Source organism: Zonotrichia leucophrys, chromosome 4A (assembly GCF_028769735.1).
Source record: "Zonotrichia leucophrys gambelii isolate GWCS_2022_RI chromosome 4A, RI_Zleu_2.0, whole genome shotgun sequence".
Classification (NCBI taxonomy): Eukaryota; Metazoa; Chordata; class Aves; order Passeriformes; family Passerellidae; genus Zonotrichia; species Zonotrichia leucophrys.
Window position 1 is genome coordinate 14,968,977 of NC_088174.1, and position 23,393 is coordinate 14,992,369.

The window sequence follows — 23,393 nt, forward strand, 5'->3', positions numbered from 1 at the left end:
AATTTTTGCAGCTGAATTAAAAGGGAGAAATGTGTTCTTTCTGGTTTTTGAAAATTTATGTAAGGAATGATTCACCTCAAAGTTAAAATGAGGAGGCTCCAAACCCAGTGGTGATAGCAGGAGATGAGGGGGACAGCCCTTAAATAGATGGGAAAAGGTTTCTGACGTGGTTGGTTGGTGGCATTAATCCTGTAAAGATATTTTGGGATGATCTATGCTGCCATAGCTGGGAGCTGTGGGTTTAGAGGGGTTTGAGAGTGCCAAGAGGGTGACCCAAACCCTGGCGGCTTCTCCCAGGAAAGGTGTGAGCCCTTTGCACAGCAGATGCAGGAAAACTCTGGGGATAGGACCTGAGGAAGACAGGCAGCCCCAGATTTGGGTAATTTTCTTTGAAACTCCAGGTAAGTTCAAGCCTTTGAATTCTTGTCCTTCCTGAACCTGACAGGACAAGTTTTAGTTTTGCATTGACATTTTTCTTTTTCTTCTCCTTCCTCTGATCCAAGAGTGTTTAATCTGAACAAGTGGCTCTTTTTGAAACAGCATTGAAAGAAACTGTAGGAATTCACAGACTCCCCACCATGATATTTTTGGCCTTGCAGAACCAGACTCCTTGTGTGCAGAAATACTCCCTTAGGAGACCCCTGCATGGTACATTGGGGCTTTCCTTTTAAATTCAAGGCACAAATTTGTGCAAATTTGCTTTGCAATAATCCAATATCTTATTTTTTCTGAAAAAAACCCCTTTATGGTGTCCTGGCATAAGCTGAGGTGGTTCCTGTTGACTTGAAGGTCATTCCATCACTGGAAATTCACTTCATTGCAAAGGAAAATTTGAGCTTTTGCCAATAGATGTGTGGTTTACATGTGTATATACAAAATGTACATATGCATGGATTTTAATATAGGCTCATTGTCATCTTCCATTGATTACAGTTTTGGTTTGTTTCCTAGTTTAATCCATGTGCATGGGAGCCATGTGGGTTTGGCTGCACTTGGTTTAGAAAACAGCCCATCTCTGAATATGTTGTAATATATGATACAATCTCAGACATTTATGAATATGCTGCAGTGTTCTACATTTCTCTTTCAATTAAACTCGCTGTGTTATGGGATAATTTCTGAGTTATTCTCTCCTTGCATCTTCAACGTGCTGCTGGGGACACTCAGGGGTGTCTCTGGGTGTCACTCCAGGCCAATCCTCTTGGACCAGCAGCTCCTTCGACCCTTGGCCAGTGATCCCAAGATCACGAGTGAGGAAAGCAATTGTAACAAGGAAATAAAATTGGTGGTGTTGTTCATTGGTGAAAGCCATTGCATGCAAGGGAGAGAGAAAAAAATACTGAACCTGAAGGTCCTCAGCTCTCTGGGGCTGGAATGTCCCTGTTCACCTCCAGTTTTGTCCTCAGTGTTTTAAATTTCTCCTTAAATTCTGCATGGTAAATAGTCATAGGAGGGTTTACTAAGGTGAGTTGTTTTTATTCTGTAAAGGGCGACCAAAAAGGAAATTAAATCAGTTTGCTTGTCTAGGAATTTTTACTCAAGGATAGAAACTGTGAGTGACTAATTCTTGCTTGGGTTTTTTTGGCTCTTTTATTTTGGTTTTATGCTTTTGCATCTGACCTGTGTTATTTTTGAAATACCTGGGTGTCTGTACCATCTTTGTCTTGCATCCATCCTTGTCATCTTTGTGCAGCATGCATCATTTTTCTGGGTATCAGGCACTTAAATAAGGAACTTTTTCCAGCTGAGACTCCCATCAGTTCTTTGCAATATCATTGTGGGTTATCAAGGACCTTATTTAATGGTGGTTGTTTTGGCAGGGGTAGATTTCTTTGCAATACTGCTGTAGGCAACAGAAGTGGTTGGAAAAATGCCAGAAAATTGAAAGGAAATTTTTTCTGATGTGGAAAAAAAAAAGGTAAAAAAAATATATTCTTTGCATTTTTTTTAAATGGTACATTTTCATCTCAAATCAGCACGAGGGACATTTTCATGCCAACATCTCCCAGCTCCTGGCACTTCCAGAGGTTTCTGGCTCCAGGTGTGCAGAGGCTGCTCCACCCCAGCCCAGCATTCCCATGCTCAGGCATGGGATCCTTCATGGATCCCAGCCCATCATTCCCTTCCAGCTCCACATTCCCATGCTCAGGCACGAGATCCTTCATGGATCCCAGCCCATCATTCCCTTCCAGCCCCACTTGGAGTGCTGGGTCCTTCAGTACCTCTCTGCTGCATGAACAATTTGCTTGATCTGCAAAGACAATATTCCCAGCAGGACATTTTTTCCCAGTGAGTCACTCTGCCCTAAATTTAACCTTCTGGATACTGCGGATTTTTTCTTAAAATTTCTTTACAAAATATAATAGCCTGGCTAAAGCTTTCATGAAGTATTTTCCAGTCACTCAGTGGCCAAGCCCTCTGACTAGTTTGTATTTCAGCCCAGAATACCTTTCATAATCTTTACCAGTATCCAGTGTTGGTGGTCTTAAAATTCTACAACCGAGTGGAAAACTGTTAAGTGCTCAGGCTTCAGAGCATGCCTAATTAATTCTTTCCAGGGTTTTAGTCCTTTAAAAAGTGTTAAAAACACGGATTCAGTGTATCATTGAATATTGCATGGTTCTGTGGAAATAAATTGCATCAGTTTGATTCCTTTAGGAGTTCAGAGAGTTTTTGCTCTGTGCCTACTCTGGAAGTTTACAGGAGTCTGTGGAAAGTTCAGGTTAAAATGGGCAAAAGTTGTTAATGAGGGGGAGTAGCTCGATGGTAAAGCAAGAGCCCAAGAACCACATCAGAAAACTCTTTGCAGAGACATCAGTCAGCTGCATTTGAAAATCAGGCAAAATCTCCCCTGTACTCACAACTCCAAAAGCATTTCCTCATGTGAACTTTAGTATTTTTATTTTGAGCAGAAAACCACACTTGTGTTTATTTTATTTCATGACTGCTTAAGGAGATTATAATGACTTAATCCTGGAAAGGGCTGGCAGCTCTTGAGAAGCAGGTGAGGCAAATTTGAGCTTTTTTCTCTACTGACATCAAGTCCTGGAGGGGATTCAGCCTCAGAAGCACCATTAAGGATCTTTCAACATCCAGGCTTATGTGCTTCTTCCAAGAGACGTGGAGACGGGAGAGATGAAAAAGGAGCATGTGATGGAGATGAACTGGAGATTATCATTTTAATGCAGAATTAAAGGGGCAAATGTCAGCATGGGTATCATTGCTCTCGCTTCCAGCACAGCTCAGCCTGGGGGAATGCTCTTTGTGAAACCATTGGGGATGTTGGTGGCTGTTCCAAGGTAAAGTTGGCAGTGCTGGGGTGCTCTTGTTGTGGTTTGGTTGGCTTTGCTGTGCTTGGTGTCTTGTTGTTCAGAGGTTTGGGGAGAAAAGAGTAAAAGAAGAGACTTGAGAGAGATTCACTGACCTACCTAAGGAAACACTACATGGGATGCTTTTGGAGCAGGGCAGATCATAGAACCATGGAATCATTTATTTTGGAAAAGCCCTTTAAAACCATGGAGCCTGACCATTCCCCCACTGCTGACCTGTGTTTCCAAGTGCCACATTCACAGAGCTTTTAAATCCCCCCAGGAATGGGGACTCCCCCCTGCCCTGAACCATCTATTCCAGGATTTCACCACCCAGGATCATCAAGCCAAGCTCCAATGAGGAAAGGTCTGAAGATCTCCAAAGGGACTCCGTGAAATCTCCAAAGGCAGCCCTGGAAACTCATCTCTTTTTCAAATTCCAAGAAATCCTCTGCTTTCTGCATGAGAGACTGAAAATATCTTGATCTATCTACATAAAATGTAAATTTTTCTGTGAGCACGGATCAAACTACAGGAAATAACAACACAGACTGTGCTGATGGTGTCTTTGATCAATTCAAAGGTAAAACACCCAATTCTGTGAAAAATCTGAGCTGACTTGCCCCAGCTTCTTGCTGGAATATATATATATTTGGAGAGTCACAATTTTGGTTTAAAAGCTTAATGGAAAACAAAAAAAAAATCTTTGGGGTCAATTAGGAATTAATAAAATGCTCAGGATACAAGTTTCCTTTTCAACCACTGAAGTCCTGGAGCTGCCCATGGTTGGCACCATTATTTGACCTGTGGATAAAAGGATGCTGAAGGCAAGGTCCCTTCTGGCACCAGGAGAGGGAAGGGAAGAAAGGAAGGGCTGTTTTCCTTGGGAGTTAAATGGTGTTTGTGCCTGCCTTTGCATGGAATGTGGTGCTGGGTGGTGAATTCACCTGCCTGGCTTTGGTGTGGCTTTCCCAAAATCCCAGCATGGGTTCCAAAGGACAAACATCATCATTCCCACTTTCTATAGGCTGTGGAGACACCACATGGTCTCATTGCCCAGGAATATTTTGGATCCTGAAGGTGATGAGGATGTGCTTGGGGCTGTGACAAGGAGTCACAGATTCATCCTGGAGTCACAGGATGGTTTGGGTTGGAAGGGACCTTAAAGATGATCCAGTTCCAAACCCTGCCATGGGCAAGGACACCTTGCACTGGACCAGGTTGCTGCAATCCCTGTCCAGCCTGTCTTTGAGAAGAAACACCTGCCAGGAGTGGGATTTCGGTGCGTGGAGAGACATTTCAACCTTGGGAACTCAATTCCTGTTCACAGCCTCAGAACCTGGAGGATGTTTGGCTGGGCACAGGGCATCCTGTGGAGAGCCAAGGCTGGGCACCAGCAATGTTCTGCCTCAGCCACGCAGGTTTGGCTGCCAGTGGGACCCAGAATTCCAGAGGACACTTCCAAATGGCAAACAGCACTAACTCGGGATGTGCAGTGGCACAAAAACAGCAGTGCCAAATACAGCTGGCTCAAAACACACCCAGAAATGTGGAAGTGTGCATTGATCCCTTTTTTAAACCAAAAATACACAAGTGCCCACTTTGCATTTTAATTTTATGTAATTGCAGCGTGAGCTACAAAAAAATTCCTCACTCCTGGTGTGCAAATCCTTGTTTTCATCCAGCTCTGGGCATTGCCAAAGCTCCTGTCAGTCGTGCCCAGCTTTGAGGAGGAGATCACAAGAAGAGATGGCAACCAATTGTCATTGTTACTTCAGACAGGTGATTAAATGGCTGATTGGAATTGCACTAATTGATTATTTAGGTGATAGATAAGTTGTATTTTGTATTTAATCAGCCATTTTATGTTCACTACAAAGAGAGCAGTGAAGCACCAGTGACTGGGAGATGGGTGTGTTCAAAACTATGGGAAAAGAGTGAATATGCTGGGATGAGGTGGGAAGGGGTAATTTGTGTAGGAATGGGATGAATGGAGGTTTAGGGAGGGTTGATCACAAGAACCTACATGGAAATCCCTGGCAGAGCTGGGAGTGTTTCCAGTGGCATGGCAGGGCAATGGGATGGACAGGGTGTGTTTATTCCTGCAGAATCCCAGCTCTGTGGCTGAGTTTGACCCTGCATGATGGTAAATCTGCACCCTGTCCCTGCTCTCCTTTTCCCTGTGTCAGTGAAGGGATTGCTCTGGATCCTGTGGAATTCCTCACATGGTCAGGTTAAACCAGGTGCAGCTCTGCCCCAGGACAGTGAGGGAGAGAGGTCTGATGTGTTATTTAACAGCTACCCCTGCAATGTTTAAGAAAGACAATGCAGAGGATAAAATAAATTATTATAATTCAAATTCTGTTCTGCTTATAGAAGCACAACAGAAGACTGAGAACATTCATCACTCTGTATGCCTCAATAAGAAGTGTAGTCAAAATTTTTCCCAACCCTCTCCAGGTTCCCCAACCAGTGTGCAGTTGCTTTGAGATACCCATATGTTCACAGGTAATTTTAAATACTAAATTGATTTGGAAATTAATTTGGTAGCACAAATTCCCATAGGATAGGGAAGTCAACATCATCACCCCCATGTTTAGAACAGGTCATGACTAAGGCTAAGGTCAGAAAATCAGAACTTGATTTTTGACTGTAATTTAAATTTCTTCTCCCAAACTCCTGGCATGCCACAGGAATATTGTTATTGCCCTACAGAAATTATAATTTTCCTAGTCTGGCATCCCATTCCTGGCAGTGATCTACAGCAGATGCTCCAGCAAAAGCCAAAAACTTTGGGAAGCAAATGGCAGTGAAATTCCATGCAGGAATGTCCTTGCTCCCAGGAGACACTGGGTGGGTGGGAGGGGTATGGACCCACATAATTCACTTTTTCATGGCAGGAGGGAGAACATAACTTACAGGACATCCCTGGTGTGTCCGTGTGTGCACCTGGCCGGATGCTCCTTGTCCAGCTCTGTGTGGACCTGCCTGGTGCAAAGGTGGTGATTGCACCCCTCCCAGGAGCACTGGGATATTTGAGATCTCCCAGTGTTTTCATGTTTTTCTTGCATCCCTGGAGTTCCTTTCTGTAAAAGCCACAGCAGAGTTTTGCTCAGAGGACGGAGGAGATGCAAATCCCAGAACTGCCGTTTGTGGGGTGTCACCACAGTGGCTGAGGACACCACGGGCTCCAGGGTGTGGGGGAGACCTTTGAGCCCACCTCTGCTCGTGTGTGCAGGGAGGGATGGGAGTAACTCCCTGGTGCCCCAGGAATTCTGCACTTGTGACCCAGAGCTGTGTCCTGAGGCTCCTGGCTCTGCTCCTCCTGCAGCAGCAGCCGTGCGTCCCCTTGGATGGCTCTGTAGCTGCTTGTCATGATCCTTAATGCCACAGCTGCTCGCTCACACCAGGTCATCTGCTTTTATTAGCCCTGCCCCACCACCCACTGAAACCCACACCAGCCAGGAGATCATTACCCACACCCAAAAATAGCATTTCCCTGGCCCTGCTCTCCCAGATCCCCGGGAAACTCGGGGCTTTTCCTCCTTTTCTGAGTTCCCCTGGGCTGGTTTCCCCCCTGCTGCCCCATGAAGGCCGGAGCAGCTGCCCTGGCAGCCGGGATCCTCGGGGGCACCGGGGTGCTGCTCTTCCTCATCGCCTTTGGCACGGATTATTGGCTGCTGGCCACCGACACCTGCGGGCTCCTCGAGCATGGGAACAGCACTCTGAGCACCGGCGGGGTGAGCTCTGAATCCTTGTGCTTTGAAAGAACTTGCCTAAATGATTGCAGATCTTAAAATTTTGAAATCTCTGATAATGCTTATGCTCGATGAAAGTGACCTGTTAATGTAAAACATCAGCCTGAGGTAAAACTTTAAATTCTTTAAAATCCAACACGGCTTTTCCATAATATTGAGCGTTTTGACTGGAGTAAATTGTGTCTAGGAAGCATTAAGAGATCTCTGTAATCTGGCAGGTACGAACATTAGAGAATGAAAGGCAAAAATGTAAGAGCTTTAGCTGTTGACAGCATTTCCCTATAAAGACAAAAGATATCTCCTGATATTTGCCATTAGAAGATTTCTCCCTCTGTAGTTTTTTCATTTAAAACTAGTTCACGTTTAAAAGTGTGGGCCTTGGCAGTCACTTCCATCTGAAGTGGCACAGCTGCAGCACAGACACCAAACTAAAGAGAACATCAGACACAGAGCAGAGCAGACGGGTTCCTGCCCATCCGACCAGCGGCCTGGATATCCTCAAAGTAAGGTTTATATAGGATTTTAGTTAGCAGGAAATGTAATTTTCAAGGGACAGCTTGATATTTTAGTGCTAAGGGCTGGTGTCACTCGTTTATAGATCCCTCAAGTTGGATTCTTGCTGCACTTGCTGTTGTCTAACTCTTCAATGAAATAACAACCAGATCAGTTCCTCGAGCCACCCACTCCCCCGAAATGTTTTTGTGCCAATCAATGTGTGGTTTCCATTACAGAATGACAGGAAGATCCTCGTTGTGTGCAGACTTTTTGTTACTTCAAAGTTCAATCCAATTAGGTTTGATTTTTTTTCCTGGTGCAGTGAGTCACCCTGGGTAGGCATCATGATGCCAGCAAGAAATATTTTTTCTTTCATTTCAGAATCCCATAATCAAATGTAGGGCACTGTTTGCTTGAGTCATGGTTCCAAATGACTTTCCTAACTAAAAAAAATAAAAAAAAATTATGATGGAAAAATGCCTGGAGAAGTGAAACAGAAAACAAGGTCTTTAGTTTCAAGCAGCTCAGTAAAGCCTGGGGATGGCAGAGACAGAGAAGTGCTGCTTGTTTTTTGTGTACTTGGGAAGTGACAGTGTTAATTGTTTCACATTTTAGTTGTTTTTAAAAGTGGAGAGAGCAGAGGTGATGCACTGCACAACACAAATAAGCATCTCAAACATTTCAGAGATGCTCTTGGCCAAGTGTTGGGGAGCCTGACGCTGAGGCAGTGACTTCAAAAGCACCAGGCACAAATAGGAACTGCTCTTACTCTTCCCTCTGAGCTATTTTATTTCTATTTCAGAGACTGTTTCTATTATTTCTGTTACTGGTTGTGAATAACAGGCTCTGTTTTTACCTTCTCTGCCCTTTCTTAAACTGTCAAATCCTGTCCCTTACAGATAAGGATGGGCTGAGTATCTGGCACGCTCAGTGAAATGTGGATGCACCAAGTCAGAGCCACCAGCTGAGGAGGTTTCAGGGCTGAATGTTCCCCTTGTCATAGTCAGGGTTTTATCCTGAAAGTAAAAGGAGAATCAGGTCAGGAGCTGCTATAATGTGGTACATAAAACATCGAGGAGAGGGAAGCAGATCTCTAGGGAGACCCCAGAGCCCCTTCCAGGGCCTAAAGGGGCTCCAGGAGAGCTGGAGAGGGACTGGGGACAAGGGATGGAGGGAACAGGACACAGGGAATGGCTTCCCACTGCCAGAGGGATACTGGGGAGGAATTCTTCCCTGTGAGGCCCTGGCACAGGGCGCCCAGAGCAGCTGTGGCTGCCCCTGGATGTGACCAAGGCCAGGCTGGACAGGGCTGGAGCAGTGTGGGATAGTGAAAGGTGTCCTTGCCATGGCAGGGGGTGGCTCTGGATGGGCTTTAAGGTCCCTCCCACCCAAACCTATTAACCTGTGACAGAATAAGTACCTCTAGCACTCCCTGCTGATTCCCTTCTCCTTTCTGTCACCATTCCTCTATGGACATTCCCCATCTGTCATAAAACTTAATTTTGTCACAGTCCTGTCTCCTTTACCAAACTGTCTGTGGGGAAGATAAAGCTGGTTTTGAGGATAATTTTAATAAGTTCTTTGATAAATCTTCTATGGCTGGACTTTGCAATATTGTCCCTTCAAGAAAGACCAAAATCTTGTGCTGGCAGGTCTGGTCTGGAGGTTGGAGGAAGGTGTTTGTGGAGTAGAACACACTCAGGAGGCCCAGCTCCCTGAAATTCCCATCCAGCAGGGGTTTAATAACAGGAGAAAAGGAGGCAAATGGTTTGTGCAGGGCTGCAGGATGATTTGTTTTCAGAACATTTTGTAGCTGTGACACAGCAGAAAGTCAAAGACAGCAGCTCCTCTGTGTTCCCCAATCCCTCCAAAACTGACTCAAAAAACCAAAAGAAAACCCCATAAAAAATTAAATCAATGTCTGTCTAAGCCAAGTTGACACCCCTTGTACCATGATGTTCCCTGATTCAGCCTGGACTTTCATTCCTCCCCAGGCTGAAACTCCAACAGAGGCTGGGAATGAGATCCTCACTTTCCACCACGAGGGTTTCTTCTGGCGGTGCTGGTTCTTTGGTGAGGGCCACCCCGAGAGCATCTGGACCTTCTGGTACAGTGAGTACAATGCCATACTCCCTATCCACAGCATTCCATCACAGCTTAATGGGAAACAAATGCAGGAAGAGCTCCGAGGGATGAGGAGACAGTTTTTATTTCATTTTTGTCATTCTCATATTCTGTCGAAAGCAAAGCTGGCTCACTCTTTTTGTGCCCTTTCTATGCTCATTTTTTGACTTGGATTTTGCTCTCAGAGGGTTGTTCACTGAAGTGTTGCAACCTCATGAGGCCATTTAATTGATCACCTACAAGGTTATATGAAATGGTGGCTTCCACCAGCAAGGAGACGCAGATCCTTCCTCCCCCTTCCTCCCAATACCTCTTGATGTTTGTGTTCAGCAAAGTTCTGTAAATGTGAGCCCATGCCCTTCCTGGCATTGCTCTTCTGTCCCTGTTTTCTGCCTTCCAGGTGCTCAGCATTCCCAGCTCCCACTGGTTTCAGCACTGGGTGCCAGGACCAGTGGTGGAAAGCCATTTTATTTTAAGTTCTCACCTCTTTTACTGTTTAAGATCATTGAAATTACACTCGAGAATAAACAGAGAGGGATGCAAAATCCTTTATTTTTTTGGAAATACATTCACTCTTAAAAAACAAATTGAAGGAAGGGACCCTGGTTGGTGCCACCCTGGTGTCCCTCATGCAGTGAAGGGCTGGCCCAGTGAACCAGGTGCTCCCACCAGGAATAGGAAAGGAGTGAGACCACACCAGGACACACCTGGCACCAGCCCTGCTGGGGACCACAACTCTAACGTAGGATTTGTGATAAAACCACCCCAGATTTTAAATAAATTCTGCAAAGGCTTCAAACACCACACAAACCTTGGCCCTGTGCCCACCAAGGCCTTGACGGAAGATGTTCCTGAGCTTGTGGAGCAGCACAATCCCCTCAGAGGGCACTTCCCTGCAAACAGTGCAGGTTCCTACACTAAATTTACTCTGCAGTGATTAAAATTTCAAATGACTTCGCTGTCCCCCAGCCCCTGACCTGTTTCCTGTAAAATCTTGCAGGAATACTTCCCGCCACCACTCAACAATGGGAGGTTTTTCACACAGGAAATTTGTGGTAAAAAAGGACAGACTTGGGACAGGGAGTTTGCTACTGAATTACATTATATGGAAATACATAATATAATTTTACCTGAAGTAAAATGAGTCACTCTGATAACTGGCAAATTTTTTGCTACTTCTTTAGGTATTTATTATAATAGGATTGATCATGGCAAATTAATTTGCTGGTCTTGTGGATGTAATAATTAATTCAATAGGTATTCCATAGTCAATTTAGCATGAACTAATGTCCACCTATTATAAAGTGCTCCTTTGAGCTGGGGAACATATTTAAATAAGTGGCCAACCATTAATTAATTCATTTAACATTCATTCTATTACTGTTAATCATGATAAGCCTCAGTGGTATTAATATTGATGGGGCACTTCCATTCTAATTGTGCTTTTCCTTCTCACCAGCTGGAGGTCTTGGAAGTGCCTTGTTCTGGTACCCAAACATTTTGACCCTTCCAGGTGGTCAGGCACATTCTCTAGAGGAAAACAGCAGCAAGGATATTGACACGGACTTCAGTTGTTCCATCTTTCATGATTTTGTCCACCTCAGAGTCAGGTTATGAAGATGAGAAGATGTGCAAGAAGCAGTCTCAGATTCTCTGATATCTCCCCTCTTTCATAATTATTATTTCTATTTTTATTTTTTCTCTCTAACCAAGACTTATTATATTTTTTTCCTCCCCAACCTTCTGATTTCACTGAGGGTTTTGCACGACAGCACATCACCATGTCAGTACTGTAACTGATTCTGCAGGAAATAAAAGCAAACTGGGATTTAATTCTTCTTTTTCTTTATCTTTTCCAGCCAGCCAAGCCCACCCCAAGTTCTGCATGCATGGCTACCTCTTCCCCATGCCCATTGCTGTGGGACCTTTCCCCCATCCCTCCTATGACACAACTGCAGGTGAGTTTCTTTCCTTCTCCCCAGCAGCTCCTTTTCCAAGGGATCAGGCAGACATTTGGGATGTGTGTCAGTGCTGTGGTTTTCCTGTTGTAAATTCACACGGCCAAGACCTCTGGAAAGCTCCTTCACCACCAGTCCTGTTGGCTTGGCTGCCCCAGCCCACCTTGAGAGGTTCCCCCACGTTTTCTCCTCCAGCCTGGAGGGCTGGGATGGGCTGAGCTCCCTCCCAATGGTCTCAGCTCCTCCAGGAGGATAAATCCATTCTCTCCCATCTCCTCTCTCATTGGGAAGAGATGGAGCCTAACCACCCAAACCCAGCCTGAGTGCTGACTCCATCCCAGAATTGGTTTTCTGGGGTAGCTCAGGTGTTGATTTTTGCAAGACAAAATAAACAAGCACAGGAAAATTGGTTAAAAACCAAATTGTTAGAAAATCCACATAAGTGACTGGCTTATTTTTAAAGCAATGAACACTACACAGTTGGAGAGCTTCCTTTCAACCGGGTCCCTTTTTATTTATGTTTCTCTATATTTTCCAAGTTCTTTAATGAATCAGTTGCTGTTAGGAATTTTAATTTGCTAAATTGGTGGCAGCAGTTAGAATTAATTCAATGATCTTTTTTGAAATGAATTGATTTCTTTAAATAGTGTGCATCAGTCTGCCTTGCCTCCGGGGATGCAGGGCAGGCATTCTGCACAAACAAACATCTTGACCTTTTCCTTAGCCTTTAGTAGTACCTTTTTTTAGTTTTATTTTATTTTTTTTCTTCTCTATGAGAAATTAATTAAAAAAAAAATATTGTCAGTAGGAGCATGTGAGGAAGGGCAGCTCATTTCTTTGGCTGTGCAGAATTCCTGCCCCGGGGTGTGGAATGGAGATGGAGGAGATGTGGAGGGAGGAGGAGGAGGAGCTGGTGCGGGATGAGCAGTGGGATTGTTTCTGCTGGGGAGAGACGGGCACAGCGTCCCAGTTCTGAATGATCCTGCTGATAAACACACACGTACACACACACACTGCTTTTTCCATCCTAATAAGGGGCGCTGGGGGCACCTGTCCCTGCCTGTCAGCCCCGGCTGTGGAACCCTCCCAGATGTGTCCCCTGGGACAGTCCCGGGACCATCTCGGCATTCTCAGGGCTCTTTTCCCACCCCAATGGTTCCGTGGCTGTGCCGGGATGTGGGGGCTGCAGCCGGGGCTCTGCCTGTCCCCATCACCTCGGGGGCCTGGGGTGGCTCAGGGGGCTGGAGCACTCTCGGGTTTTGGTTGTTAATTGCAGCCCCAAGATCCATAGGGTGTTTCTGCTTTCACCCGCACAACTGAAGAACGAGTCTGGACTCTTCACTCTTCGGTCTTGAGGTTGTTTATTAATTCTTATCTATAAAATTTTCTTTCTGCCCAGCCGAGATCTGCTCAGCAGGGCAGCCACAGGCACTCCCTGTGTTGTCCTTTTATACGACAAACTACGTATATCATATTTACTCTTAATTCCCAATACCTATCACCTATGTTAGACAGTGCACCTCTACTCTAAACCAATCCCAAAGTGCCAGTATCACTGCAGAAAATGGAGAACAACAAGAAGAAAGGCTAGACACGCCCAAATTCCTCCATCTTGCCCCCATAACCCCCATACCAAAAATCCTAAAATCTACATTTTCACCCTGTGATAATTTTATTACTACACCATTCAAACCTGTGTGACTTTCAGGTCCTCATACAAAGCTGGTACTTTGCTCCAGGGGTCAAAATCAAATCCCCAGGTGCTCTGGGCTGCATGCCAGGGTCTCTGAGCCCCCTTGTGGGGTCCTGGCAACTCTGGACACCCGGAGGGATGTGCTGAGTTCTGACAGAGCACTGGGCTCCTTCCTGCCCCAATCCTCTGCAATTCCCTGGGATAACACCCTGCCGCTGACACCTTTTCTTTCCTACCAGCCCTTCCTCATTTGCCAGGGCTGACAAAGCAGGAGGCTGCCCAAGGAGAGGGGTCCTGCAGCTATTACCTGCTCCAGAGATAATTCTGCCTTATCTGCATCCTCTTAGGCTCCCTGAGAGAAACGGGTGACGGGAGGTTAAACATGAAAATGAATTCTGTGGTTTTGGAGAGTTCAAGATACTTATCTCTCCCTAAGTGGCTCTCCTGACAAAATGGTTTCAAATGAGGAAAACGCATCTCCTCTGTATCATTTTTCTTTCAAGTGTGAATCGTTTCAGCACTACCCACTTGCCTGTGCTCGGCTTAAATCGAGCTGGAGCTTCTGGAAAACAACTGGCAGGGTGAGATGGGGTGTTCCAAGGGATCAGATAGATCAGGGGATGGGGAGCAGGGTATCAGGGGGTCTCTGCTGGAGGACCACTCCCTTTGGATAAGGTTTATGGCAGTGTCTGCAAGACACTTGGCTACTGGAGACTTGAATGAGTGAGCTACATCCCATCCTGTTCCAGCTGGTGGGATGTGATGGACCAAGCTTGCTCAGCTCTGCCTGGGGTGTTGTATGAAGTTATAGCCCCAAATTCCTGGGATGGACAGGCAACTGCTCTCCTGCCCCTTCTCTTTCCCAGAGCCTAACAAGGCCATTAATGGGGGAACTCATGAGCTCCTGTTTTCCCTGCACTCCTGCTAGCAAACACTGCTTTTATTTTAAACCAGGAGCCTGGCACCTTCCCGAAGTGTTAATTAAAAGTGGAACAAAGCTGTGGTCTGAATCCACCTCTCCAAATTTTGCTATTTTCTTTCCTTTCTTGCCAAGCTTTTCCAACCTTCCCCAGCACAGCTAAGAGCAATGTCCTTTCCTCCCACCCTTTTTATTTGTGTGCCTCCCTGGCAAACCCTCCCAACCCTTTGGCCTCATTCCAGTCCCATTCTGTGGGGCATTACATTCCCCCTGAACCCGTGGCTGTTCCAGGTGCCCTGGCAAGGCTGGAGCCTCAGCTTTGCCTGACACAGCAACGTTGGTTTTTTTGTTGTTGTTGTTTTTACTGTTGCCAAAGCAGGAGTTAAACATGGCATCATTAAGTAAAAAATATTTCTGAGGTTGTAATTTCCTTCTTTCCCTCTCCTTTCTGACCGACCTTGCTCCTGTTGCAGTGTACAGAGGATTTTGGACGGCGTTCATCCTGCTGGCCGTGGCTGCTGGGCTCGTGGGGGGGCTCCTGCTGGTCTGTGGGGTTCCCTTCTCCAGCCCCCACTCCTACAAAGTTGGAGGAGGATTCCTGCTGCTCTCAGGTGAGGGACAGGGCAGGGGCAGGGTGGCTGTGGAATGGGGGCAGGTGGGGATGGAGCGCTGCCGTGGGAGATGGGGCTCTGATGGGAGCAGCAAATGATTATTTCCCTCTTCCCCTCTGGATTTAAACCCCTGGGAGCTCTGAGAAACCTGGTCCAGGGGAAGGTGTCCCTTTATGGGCCTTTATGTGTCCCTGTCTGTGGCCTTTATGGTCCTTATGACCTCCTTTATGGTCCTCTTCCAACCCACACCATTCTGTGATCCCATCATTCTGTGCTCAGCCAGGCTTTAGCAGGATAGTCCTTAGTTCTAGCAGGGCTGAGATTTTTGAAAATCACTTTGTTTTTACTACTCCTGTATGCAACCCTTTCATTTCAGCAAAGCCTGCAGATGTGTTAAGTCAGGGCAGCATCAGCCCCACTCAGTTTCCCAAAGTCAGGCTTTGCATTTGGGCTGCTCCTCTGCTGTTAGCTTTGATAGAGCTGGAAACCCATGGAGGGATGAAAGGCAAACCCCATGATCCAAAATGGGAGGGCTGGCTTAAGGAAACCTGAAAAGATGAAACGATGGCACTGCAGGAAAATGAATTAAAAATAGGCATTTATTCAATTTTCCCACTGCTGTTACCAATGATTCCACTGAATTATCACTTGGGCTTTTTCCTTTTCTGTATTTGAGAGTTATAACTGGCTTCAATATTAGAAATACTTGATTTATACCAGTGACTCAAACTCAGAAAAAAGCTCTTTTATGACTCAAGCAGCCACAGGCTGGAGCTCAGTTGAGCTGAGCCAAGTGAAGAACTTTGTAATAGAATCAGATCTTTCTGTGAAAAACCACTGCTTAATTGCAGATCCTTCACCAGCTCCTGCTGCCCCACAATAAACATTAGTGAAAATATTTAAGAAAGGTTCTGATATTGATCCATGTCTCCAGCTGCCACATCTACACAACTTTTAAATTCCTCCAAGGATGGTCATTCTATCCCTGCCCTGGGCAACCTGTGAGAGAGGTGGACAATGCTTTCCTTGGAGAAATTCCTGCTGATGTCCAACTTGAGCCTCCCCTGGCCCAGCCTGAGGCTGTTCCCTCTCCTCCTGCCCCTGTTCCTTGGGAGCACAGCCCGACCCTGGCTGTCCCCTCCTGTCAGGGGCTGTGCAGAGCCACAAGGTCCCTCCTGAGCCTCCTTTGCTCCAGGCTGAGCCCCCCCAGCTCTCTCAGCCCCTCCTGGGGCTCCATTCCCTCCCCAGCCCCCTCAGCCCCTCCTGGGGCTCCATTCCCTTCCCAGCCCCCTCAGCCCCTCCTGGGGCTCCATTCCCTTCCCAGCCCCCTCAGCCCCTCCTGGGGCTCCATTCCCTTCCCAGCTCCGTTCCCTGCCCTGGACTCTCTCCAGCCCCTCAATGTCCCCGAGCTGCCCCAGCACTGGAGGTGCCCCAGCAGTGCCAGCACAGGGGACAGCAGTGCCCTGATCCCCTGGACACCATTCCTGACCCAAGCCAGGTGCCACTGGCCTCCTGCCCACCTGGGAACCCTGGGCTCATGTCCAGCTGTTGGCACCCCCTGGGCCTTTTCCACAAACAGATTCCCAAGGCTGTAGTTTTCCATGGGGTAGTTGTGATCCCATATTGGATAATAATCCAAGGGCTGTACCAGGGCAGGAAGCTTTCCCTTCCCATCTGCAGTCCAGGCTCCCAGGAGCAGCAGATGTCCCTGAGGAGTATGTCCAGCCTGCACATTGGGCAGAAATATCACAGAAAAGGATGCCGAGTAATACTCAACTGTCTTCCTTTTTTTTTTTTTTTTTCCTTTTCCTTTTTCTTCATTGCTTTTCCACTTTATTTGACTACTCCTTGATTAAAAGGCTGGGGCTTTGAATGTGACACTTTTTGGAAGAGCTGATTATGCATCACATAAACCTCTTGGCATTACACAAAGATGCTGGTGTTAAAATTGAAGTTTGTATTAATGCAGCTTCAATCTGAACAGCAATCATTGTTATTAACAGTCGTTCAGGAGAATGAGTTCAGCTGGAAGACACTTCCTGCTATATTTTCCACTCAAATGATAGCAGAAGGATTCAATGTGTTTTTCAGCAAAGTTTCCTTAGTGTTTCAACTGATCCTTTTATTCGGGGGGCTTATCCTGATCTCAGACCTCTGGATCCTGCTTGGCCCTGGCTTCTGGATGGATTTGTGTTGCATCCCTCCATGGTTATTTTCTCGTTATCCCTTCTAAAAATATTTAGCATAATTGCACTGAGCAGTAGGAACAATGGATTTAACAGAGGCTCGAGTCCCCAACCCATCCCTTTCCTTTGGGATGTGCAGGGATGATGCAGGAGAAAGCTCCTCTTGTCTTCTCATCATGGCCTGCGGGTCAGTGTTAATTAACCTCCCCTGCAGAAAGGATCTCTCCTTGAGGAAGTGTGAAAAAGCTGGCAATCTGCAGAGTGGGAATGTGGTCTGGCAGCAGGAATGGGAGATGGAGCACCAGGACTGCGGGATGTCCCAGCCTGGCAGGGAACCCTTCACCAGCAGCTTTGTTCTGCCCACCAGCTCCCTGCTTTTGGGAGAAGTCGTGGTTATTCTTTGCAAAATGACGTCACTTTTCTCACCAAAAGGCTCTAAAGACACCACTGGTACACATGCATTCCCAGACATTTATGGATGACCAGCCTGAGGAGGGTGGTGTGTCCATGTGTCCCTGGGGGAATCCAGCGCCTAAGGGTGAGGATTGTTATGGCTCAACTGGATCCCTTTGGATTTCCCCCTGGGATGCCTTTTATTTACTGTACATTCCAGAGGGCAAACCTGACTGTGCCAGCTCCAATAAACAATGGATTGCTCTTGGAGGTGTTTCTGAGAGCCCTTCCAAAGCACTGGAGCCATTTCTCTGGAATTCCTCCCCTGGGTGGCTCTGGAAAGACCTAATACCAATCTGACATTTGCTGGTGCTGCCTTTGCAGCTGAGGCCATTTTCTGAGCAGTTTTCCCTGCCAGCCTTCTCCCAAAAGCACCTGGAATACACGAGGCAAGTGTCAGTGTAGCCTGTGTGTGCTTTCCTCCCAGCTTTTGCCATCTTGGAATGAGCTTCAGTGCTTCCAAGGGGTGCAGATCCTGCCTGGTGCCTGATTGTCCCTTTGTTTCAGTAGCCTGAGGTTGGTTAATTGTCACTACAATGTCACCAGGAGGGCTGGGTGAGCTCTGTGCTGCAGCTTCTGGAAGCTCTTTGAGTTGCTGAGACAACTTTCCTACTTTTTGGTCCTTCATTTTTTCCTGCCTTGTGCTCCTCAGTTTTCTTTTCCTTTGGGTGTTTTAGAGACCAAACTTAAAAGTGCAGCACTGGCACAGGTTGCCCAGAGAGGCTGTGAAGGCCCCATCCCTGGAAGTGTTCCAGGCCAGGTTGGATGGAGTTTGGAGCACCCTGGGATGATGGGACACATCCCTGCCCATGGTGGGACCAACCTGTTCTTCAGCATGACCCAACAGCATGGAAAAAAAGGCAGATTTCCCACTCCTGTGAGTTAAAGGGCTGGATTTTTTTGCTCAGATTCTGCTTCCCAAATGGAGCAGCTCCACTTTGGCAGTCTCAGGCTCCCCACGTGCAGGGAAGGCTGACAGTTATGGAAGGGCAGCTGAAGGTCACCCCTCCATTTCGCTGTTATTAACATCCCTAAGAGGCAACGAGCGGGAGAGAGAACGAGTCAAAGTTCATTATTCTCCTAATTAGCAGATTACACAAAAATTCAGTAGCTTCCCCAGAATAAGAGTTAAAGATTGAGTTCACTCACCTGTCCCCACAATTAGCAGCTATAAAGGTGTCACAAGGAAATAAAGTGAGAGAAAGGAAAAGCTCCACTTCAATTTGCCCACACAGAAGACACAGCAGCTCCGTTGGGAGAGGGGGATGGAGCTCCAGGCTCCCAGATCTGCAGTGCACAAAGGAGACAGATTTAATGCCCCACTGCAATTTTCTGGCAATTAGCCCCTCCCCAGAAGATGCCATTGACCTCATCAGTCTGGAGATGGAGTTTCGCAGTTAATTTTTCCCAGTACCACCCTGATGAACAGAGGAAAAGAAGGAGAAGGAGGCAAGGAGAGGAATCACTCGGGTAATTTTCTGGTGGAGAAAGCACAGGGGATGAGGTTTGGTGAGGTCTTCACTTACCCAAATCCAATACTTATCCTGTGTCTCGGGTGTGGGTGCCAATGCCAGTGTCCTGTTTCAGACAGAAAATTACATTTTTTCAGTTTTTCCTTTTGCTGCCCAAAGCAGGAAGGAATCTGTCTCTACATCCAAAGCTGTCAGGAAACAAAGATGATTTCTGCTGTGTCCAAAAGCCCCATAAGGGAGGGAGTAAAGTGAAACCTCTTCAACAGGTGAAAAATCCCAAATACAACAGCATTTTAAAACAAAAATGCCAAACACTTTGGTAACATAGGAGTGAAACATTATGATTTTCTCATGATGAAGAGGCTGCTGATCAGTGTAAGTGTGACAAATTTTAGACAGGTTCAGGTATATTTGTGATTGCTCCAAACAAGCATTTCTGGCTGAGGAAATTTTGGTGAGCTGGCTTTCCTGAGCTCCCACCATCATTTTCCTGCACCTGCCCTTCTGATTTTCTCTTCCCGCTGAGGACATTGTGTAAATCCCAGGGATTCTTCATCACTCAGCTGTAATTATTCCAGGGAAGAAGGCTGCTTGCTCTACATAATCTTGTCATTTGCCCAGAGTGTGAAAACATTCTTAATTTAGATGCCATGGCCATGCCATCACCTCCAGTACCTGTTTAATAATAAATCCTTCCATAATAAAGCCAAGACCTGGAGCTTCTCCTGAGGCCAGAGGAGGGACCAATTCCCATTCCTTATCTCCCGAAGAGGTTGGGGATGGCGCCACCCACACATGGGACTTGCCACACCCTCCTCAGTGTGAACTGAAAGGTTTTGATCTGATTACTTCAAAAAACGAGACTTAGGCCATATAAATTGTCCTGGGAGAAATCAGCACAGAATTCCTGGTTATTTAAAGCAGAATTCCAAAGTACATTTCCATACCCACGTCCTCCATCCCACCGGGGCTGCGCTTTCATTTGCGTCTCTTACGGTAGGTATTATAAGTTAATGAAATAGAAATTGATCTTTAAAGGAGCACTTTTCAAGGTTCAGTTGCTATCTAATTAATTTAATTTTAAATTACATCAGTAATAAAGACTTAATTGCCTTCTTATCAATACATTGTATTTTGTAAAGGACATGCGACTATTTGAACACACCATCGCTTTCTTATAGTAGAATAATTGGTATTTTAAGCATACAACTATCATGGTAAGTGTAAAATATTTATTTGTGCACTTAATTTCAAGTGGTATCAAAACCTCAATGAACATGCAAATGTTCCAGCAGCTGCTGTTTAACTCCTTGCCTGCCTCTCCAGGAAAAACAAGGACTCCTCCACGTCAGGGAGAATGGCTGGAATTTCAGTGTGGGGTGATGTAAAGAATATTTTTATGGCTGCACCAATTTTTGATTGGTAAGATTGCATCTTTTTAGGGCATGGGAGGCAGTTTAGTAAATGTGACAGCTTAGAGTGAGGAACTGCAACTTCTATCTCCCTCCTAGTGAGGACTTTGAAGCCTCTTACCTTCATGTGAGTCTTATTTTTGTCTCTGAGATGTTTTTATAACCATTATAAACAGAATCACAGTAAAACACAGACGTGTTTTCTCTGACTGAAGATTCAGTAACCTCCCTAAGCAGATAAATCAACATCAATCTTTACCCCTTTCCTTTCCTTAGCACAAGAGCTGGATTTTGGAGTGCATAAGCTGCCAGAAAGAATAATTAAATACACCACAACTACCTTTGATTTAAAAATGGCAAGGGGAGAAATTAAATCTTGCAGAAGCCACAACACATCCACAGAACTGTGTGGTAACTTGTCAACTAAATTAATTTCGAGCAGTTCACTTCAACCATAAAAATAATATAAGCTGTGATGTATTTCTTTCATATGTGTGTGTGTGTATATCTATATGTTATACAGCACCATTTAAAAATAGCAGCTTCTACCTGTGAAGTAGCAAGATCAGATATTTCTGAACTGCTTTCAGACCTGTCAACACACCATCACTATTTAGCTTTAATAGATGTTGAGTTTAAAACGCACCATAGAAATATATATTTTTTCAAGATACACAGTAAGTGAGATTTGGGCCACTCTAATTTTTGTCATCTGCTTCCAGCTTCGTGGCATAAGCTCCTGTAATAATTCTTGTTATTATTCTGGTATTTAGTAGCCCACCTAAGATTAATATCTCATGGCTGTGTGCCTTTCCCACCCCATAATGTGCTGGCTCTTCTGGCTCTGGGGGTGTCAGTGCCAGAATTTTTCCACCAGCAGGATTTAGTGTGGCATCTTTGTGTTCCTGGTAGGGATTGGCTATGACACTGCTTGCAAAGGTAGATACAGAAAAGGAAGAAGTAAGTTTTGGTGTCTCCTCATTAATCTCTGAGAAATTAAAAAGGAAAAAGGTGAAACATCCCACCTTGGAGAGAGGAAGGCAGCTCCCTGCTGGGAACATCAGCCCTGCTTGTGTCATTTCTCCATAGCCTTATCCTGCTAAAGCAGAGCCTTCAGAAGAGCTGGTGGTCAAAGCAGGAGGTGTCAGAGGCAGGAACTGATCACTCTGGTGTGGGGCTGTCCATGGCCAGTGGCCTCAGCTCCCACAGGAACCTGCAGAGCAACATCAGGAGCAGAAATTCTGCCACACAAAGCTTTGATGCCGAGCACGGATGAGAACCTGCAGCAATCTTTTCTCACCTTTATTCCTGTATTCCCTGCACACACAATAACTCAGTTTTCTCTCTCCCCAGGAGGTTTGTTTCTCCTGCTCGTGTTTCTCTTTGTGATGTGGAAGGAGTTTGCAGCGGACTTCCAGAGGTACATCCTCCTGGAGAGGAGCGAGAGGTGCCTGGATGGTGTCCCCGTGCACGTCTACTACGGCTGGTCCTTCATGTTCGCCGCCGCGGGGGTGCCCCTGGCGCTCCTCTCTGGACTCCTCTTCTTCCTGGTGGGCAGAGACATTATGGATTCCCTGCAGTAAGACAAGTGTGGAAAAGGCTTTGAGAAAATTTGGTGATGCTCCTGGTAAAGAAACACACCCAAGTTTTGAGGGTTTGATCGTTTTTGTAGCTCTGATTGTGGGGATAGGTTGCGCTCACTCTCATGGGGAGGCAGGGATGGAGCACTGAGCATCCACAGAATCCCACAGTGGTTTGGGTTGGAAGGGACCTTAAAACCCATCCTGTTCCACCCCCTGCCATGGACAGGGACACTTTCCACTAGACCAGGTTGCTCCAAGCCCCACCAACCTGGCCTTGGACGCTTTCAGAGATGGGACAGCCACAGCTTCTCTGGATACCCTCTGCCAGGGCCTCCCCACCCTAACAGCCAGGAATTCCTTCCCAATATCCATCCATCCCTGCCCTCTGGCAGTGGGAGCCATTCCCTGTGTCCTGTCCCTTCATCCCTTGTCCCAAGTGCCTCTCCAGCTCTCCTGGAGCCCCTTTAGGCCCTGGAAGGTTTCCCTGGAGCTTTCTCTTCTCCAGGTGAGCACCCCCAGCCCTCCCAGCCTGGCTCCGACCACTGCCCATCCCAAACCAGCCCCAGCTGAGATCCAGCTCCAGCCTTTTTCCACTTTGGAGATATTTCAGCACGTTGGTGGGGTTTGCACCAGTTTTTTCCACAGCCCAAGGGAAAGCAGCTCTCTGTCAGCAGAGCTCCACATCCATATTCAGCAGAGCTGGAGTTTTACAGCATTCCCAGCATCCTGGTTTCTTGTAAAAGGAAATCGAATCTGGCTGTGATGGTGCAAGCAATAATGTCTATTTCTAAAAAGCAATTAAGGATGATTTTTTTTCCTTGGCCAGCTCTAATTGACGTCAAAGGACAACCATTTTAATGGGATGTCGGGAAACATGAGAAACTTTTTTCTTTCTTAAAAGCCCTGATCCTGAAGATACAAATGTACCTGGACCTAACCTAACCTTCAATAAGGGAATAAACTAACTTTTGTGGCTTGAAATATAACATGAATTAATTAGTATTTCTTTACAGCAATGCTTTACTCTGCATTTAATATTTTCCCTGGATGCAGTTTTGTAGGGATTCCCAACCCAAAAACTGAGAGGTGATCCTGGTTGAGGGAAAAGGAGGGACAATAGCATGATATTGTGGTATCACCTTGGGCTGTGCCAGTGCCCCATCAGTTCTTCACATGCCAATTTCTCACTATAAATTTGTTTTGAATAGTTTTTGTCATTACTCTGAATTTAATATTTTCCCTGGACAAAGTTTAGGGAGGTTTCTCAACCCAAAAACTGAATGATGGTGGGAGCTGGAGGAATGGGAGAGGGGACAATAGAATTGCTATTTTTTTGCCTTTGTTTTGTCAGCCCTATCAGGCAGCTCAGCTGGGACCTTGTTGTATTCTATGGACACCTACAAGAGTCAGATCTAAAATGA

At 46.0% G+C, this 23,393-nt stretch overlaps 1 protein-coding gene across 1 annotated transcript; it reads left to right on the forward strand.

The window, feature by feature from the left end:
- The first annotated feature begins 2 nt into the window (after positions 1–2).
- Positions 3–22,953, forward strand: LOC135447764 (transmembrane protein 182-like). The gene is made up of 5 exons (XM_064712848.1): positions 3–401; positions 9,556–9,673; positions 11,545–11,643; positions 14,729–14,866; positions 21,743–22,953. The coding sequence occupies exons 3-5, from the start codon at positions 11,571–11,573 to the stop codon at positions 21,970–21,972; spliced, it is 441 nt and encodes a 146-aa protein (XP_064568918.1). The 5' UTR covers positions 3–401; positions 9,556–9,673; positions 11,545–11,570; the 3' UTR covers positions 21,973–22,953.
- Positions 22,954–23,393: the final 440 nt, after the last annotated feature.

Bases quoted from the DNA above. Each gene is read 5' to 3' on its own strand.
- LOC135447764 (XM_064712848.1), top strand. From the start codon at position 11,571: ATGCATGGCTACCTCTTCCCCATGCCCATTGCTGTGGGACCTTTCCCC. The intron at 11,644-14,728 runs GTGAGTTTCTTT...CTCCTGTTGCAG, and splicing joins CTCCTATGACACAACTGCAG to TGTACAGAGGATTTTGGACG. The intron at 14,867-21,742 runs GTGAGGGACAGG...CTCTCTCCCCAG, and splicing joins AGGATTCCTGCTGCTCTCAG to GAGGTTTGTTTCTCCTGCTC.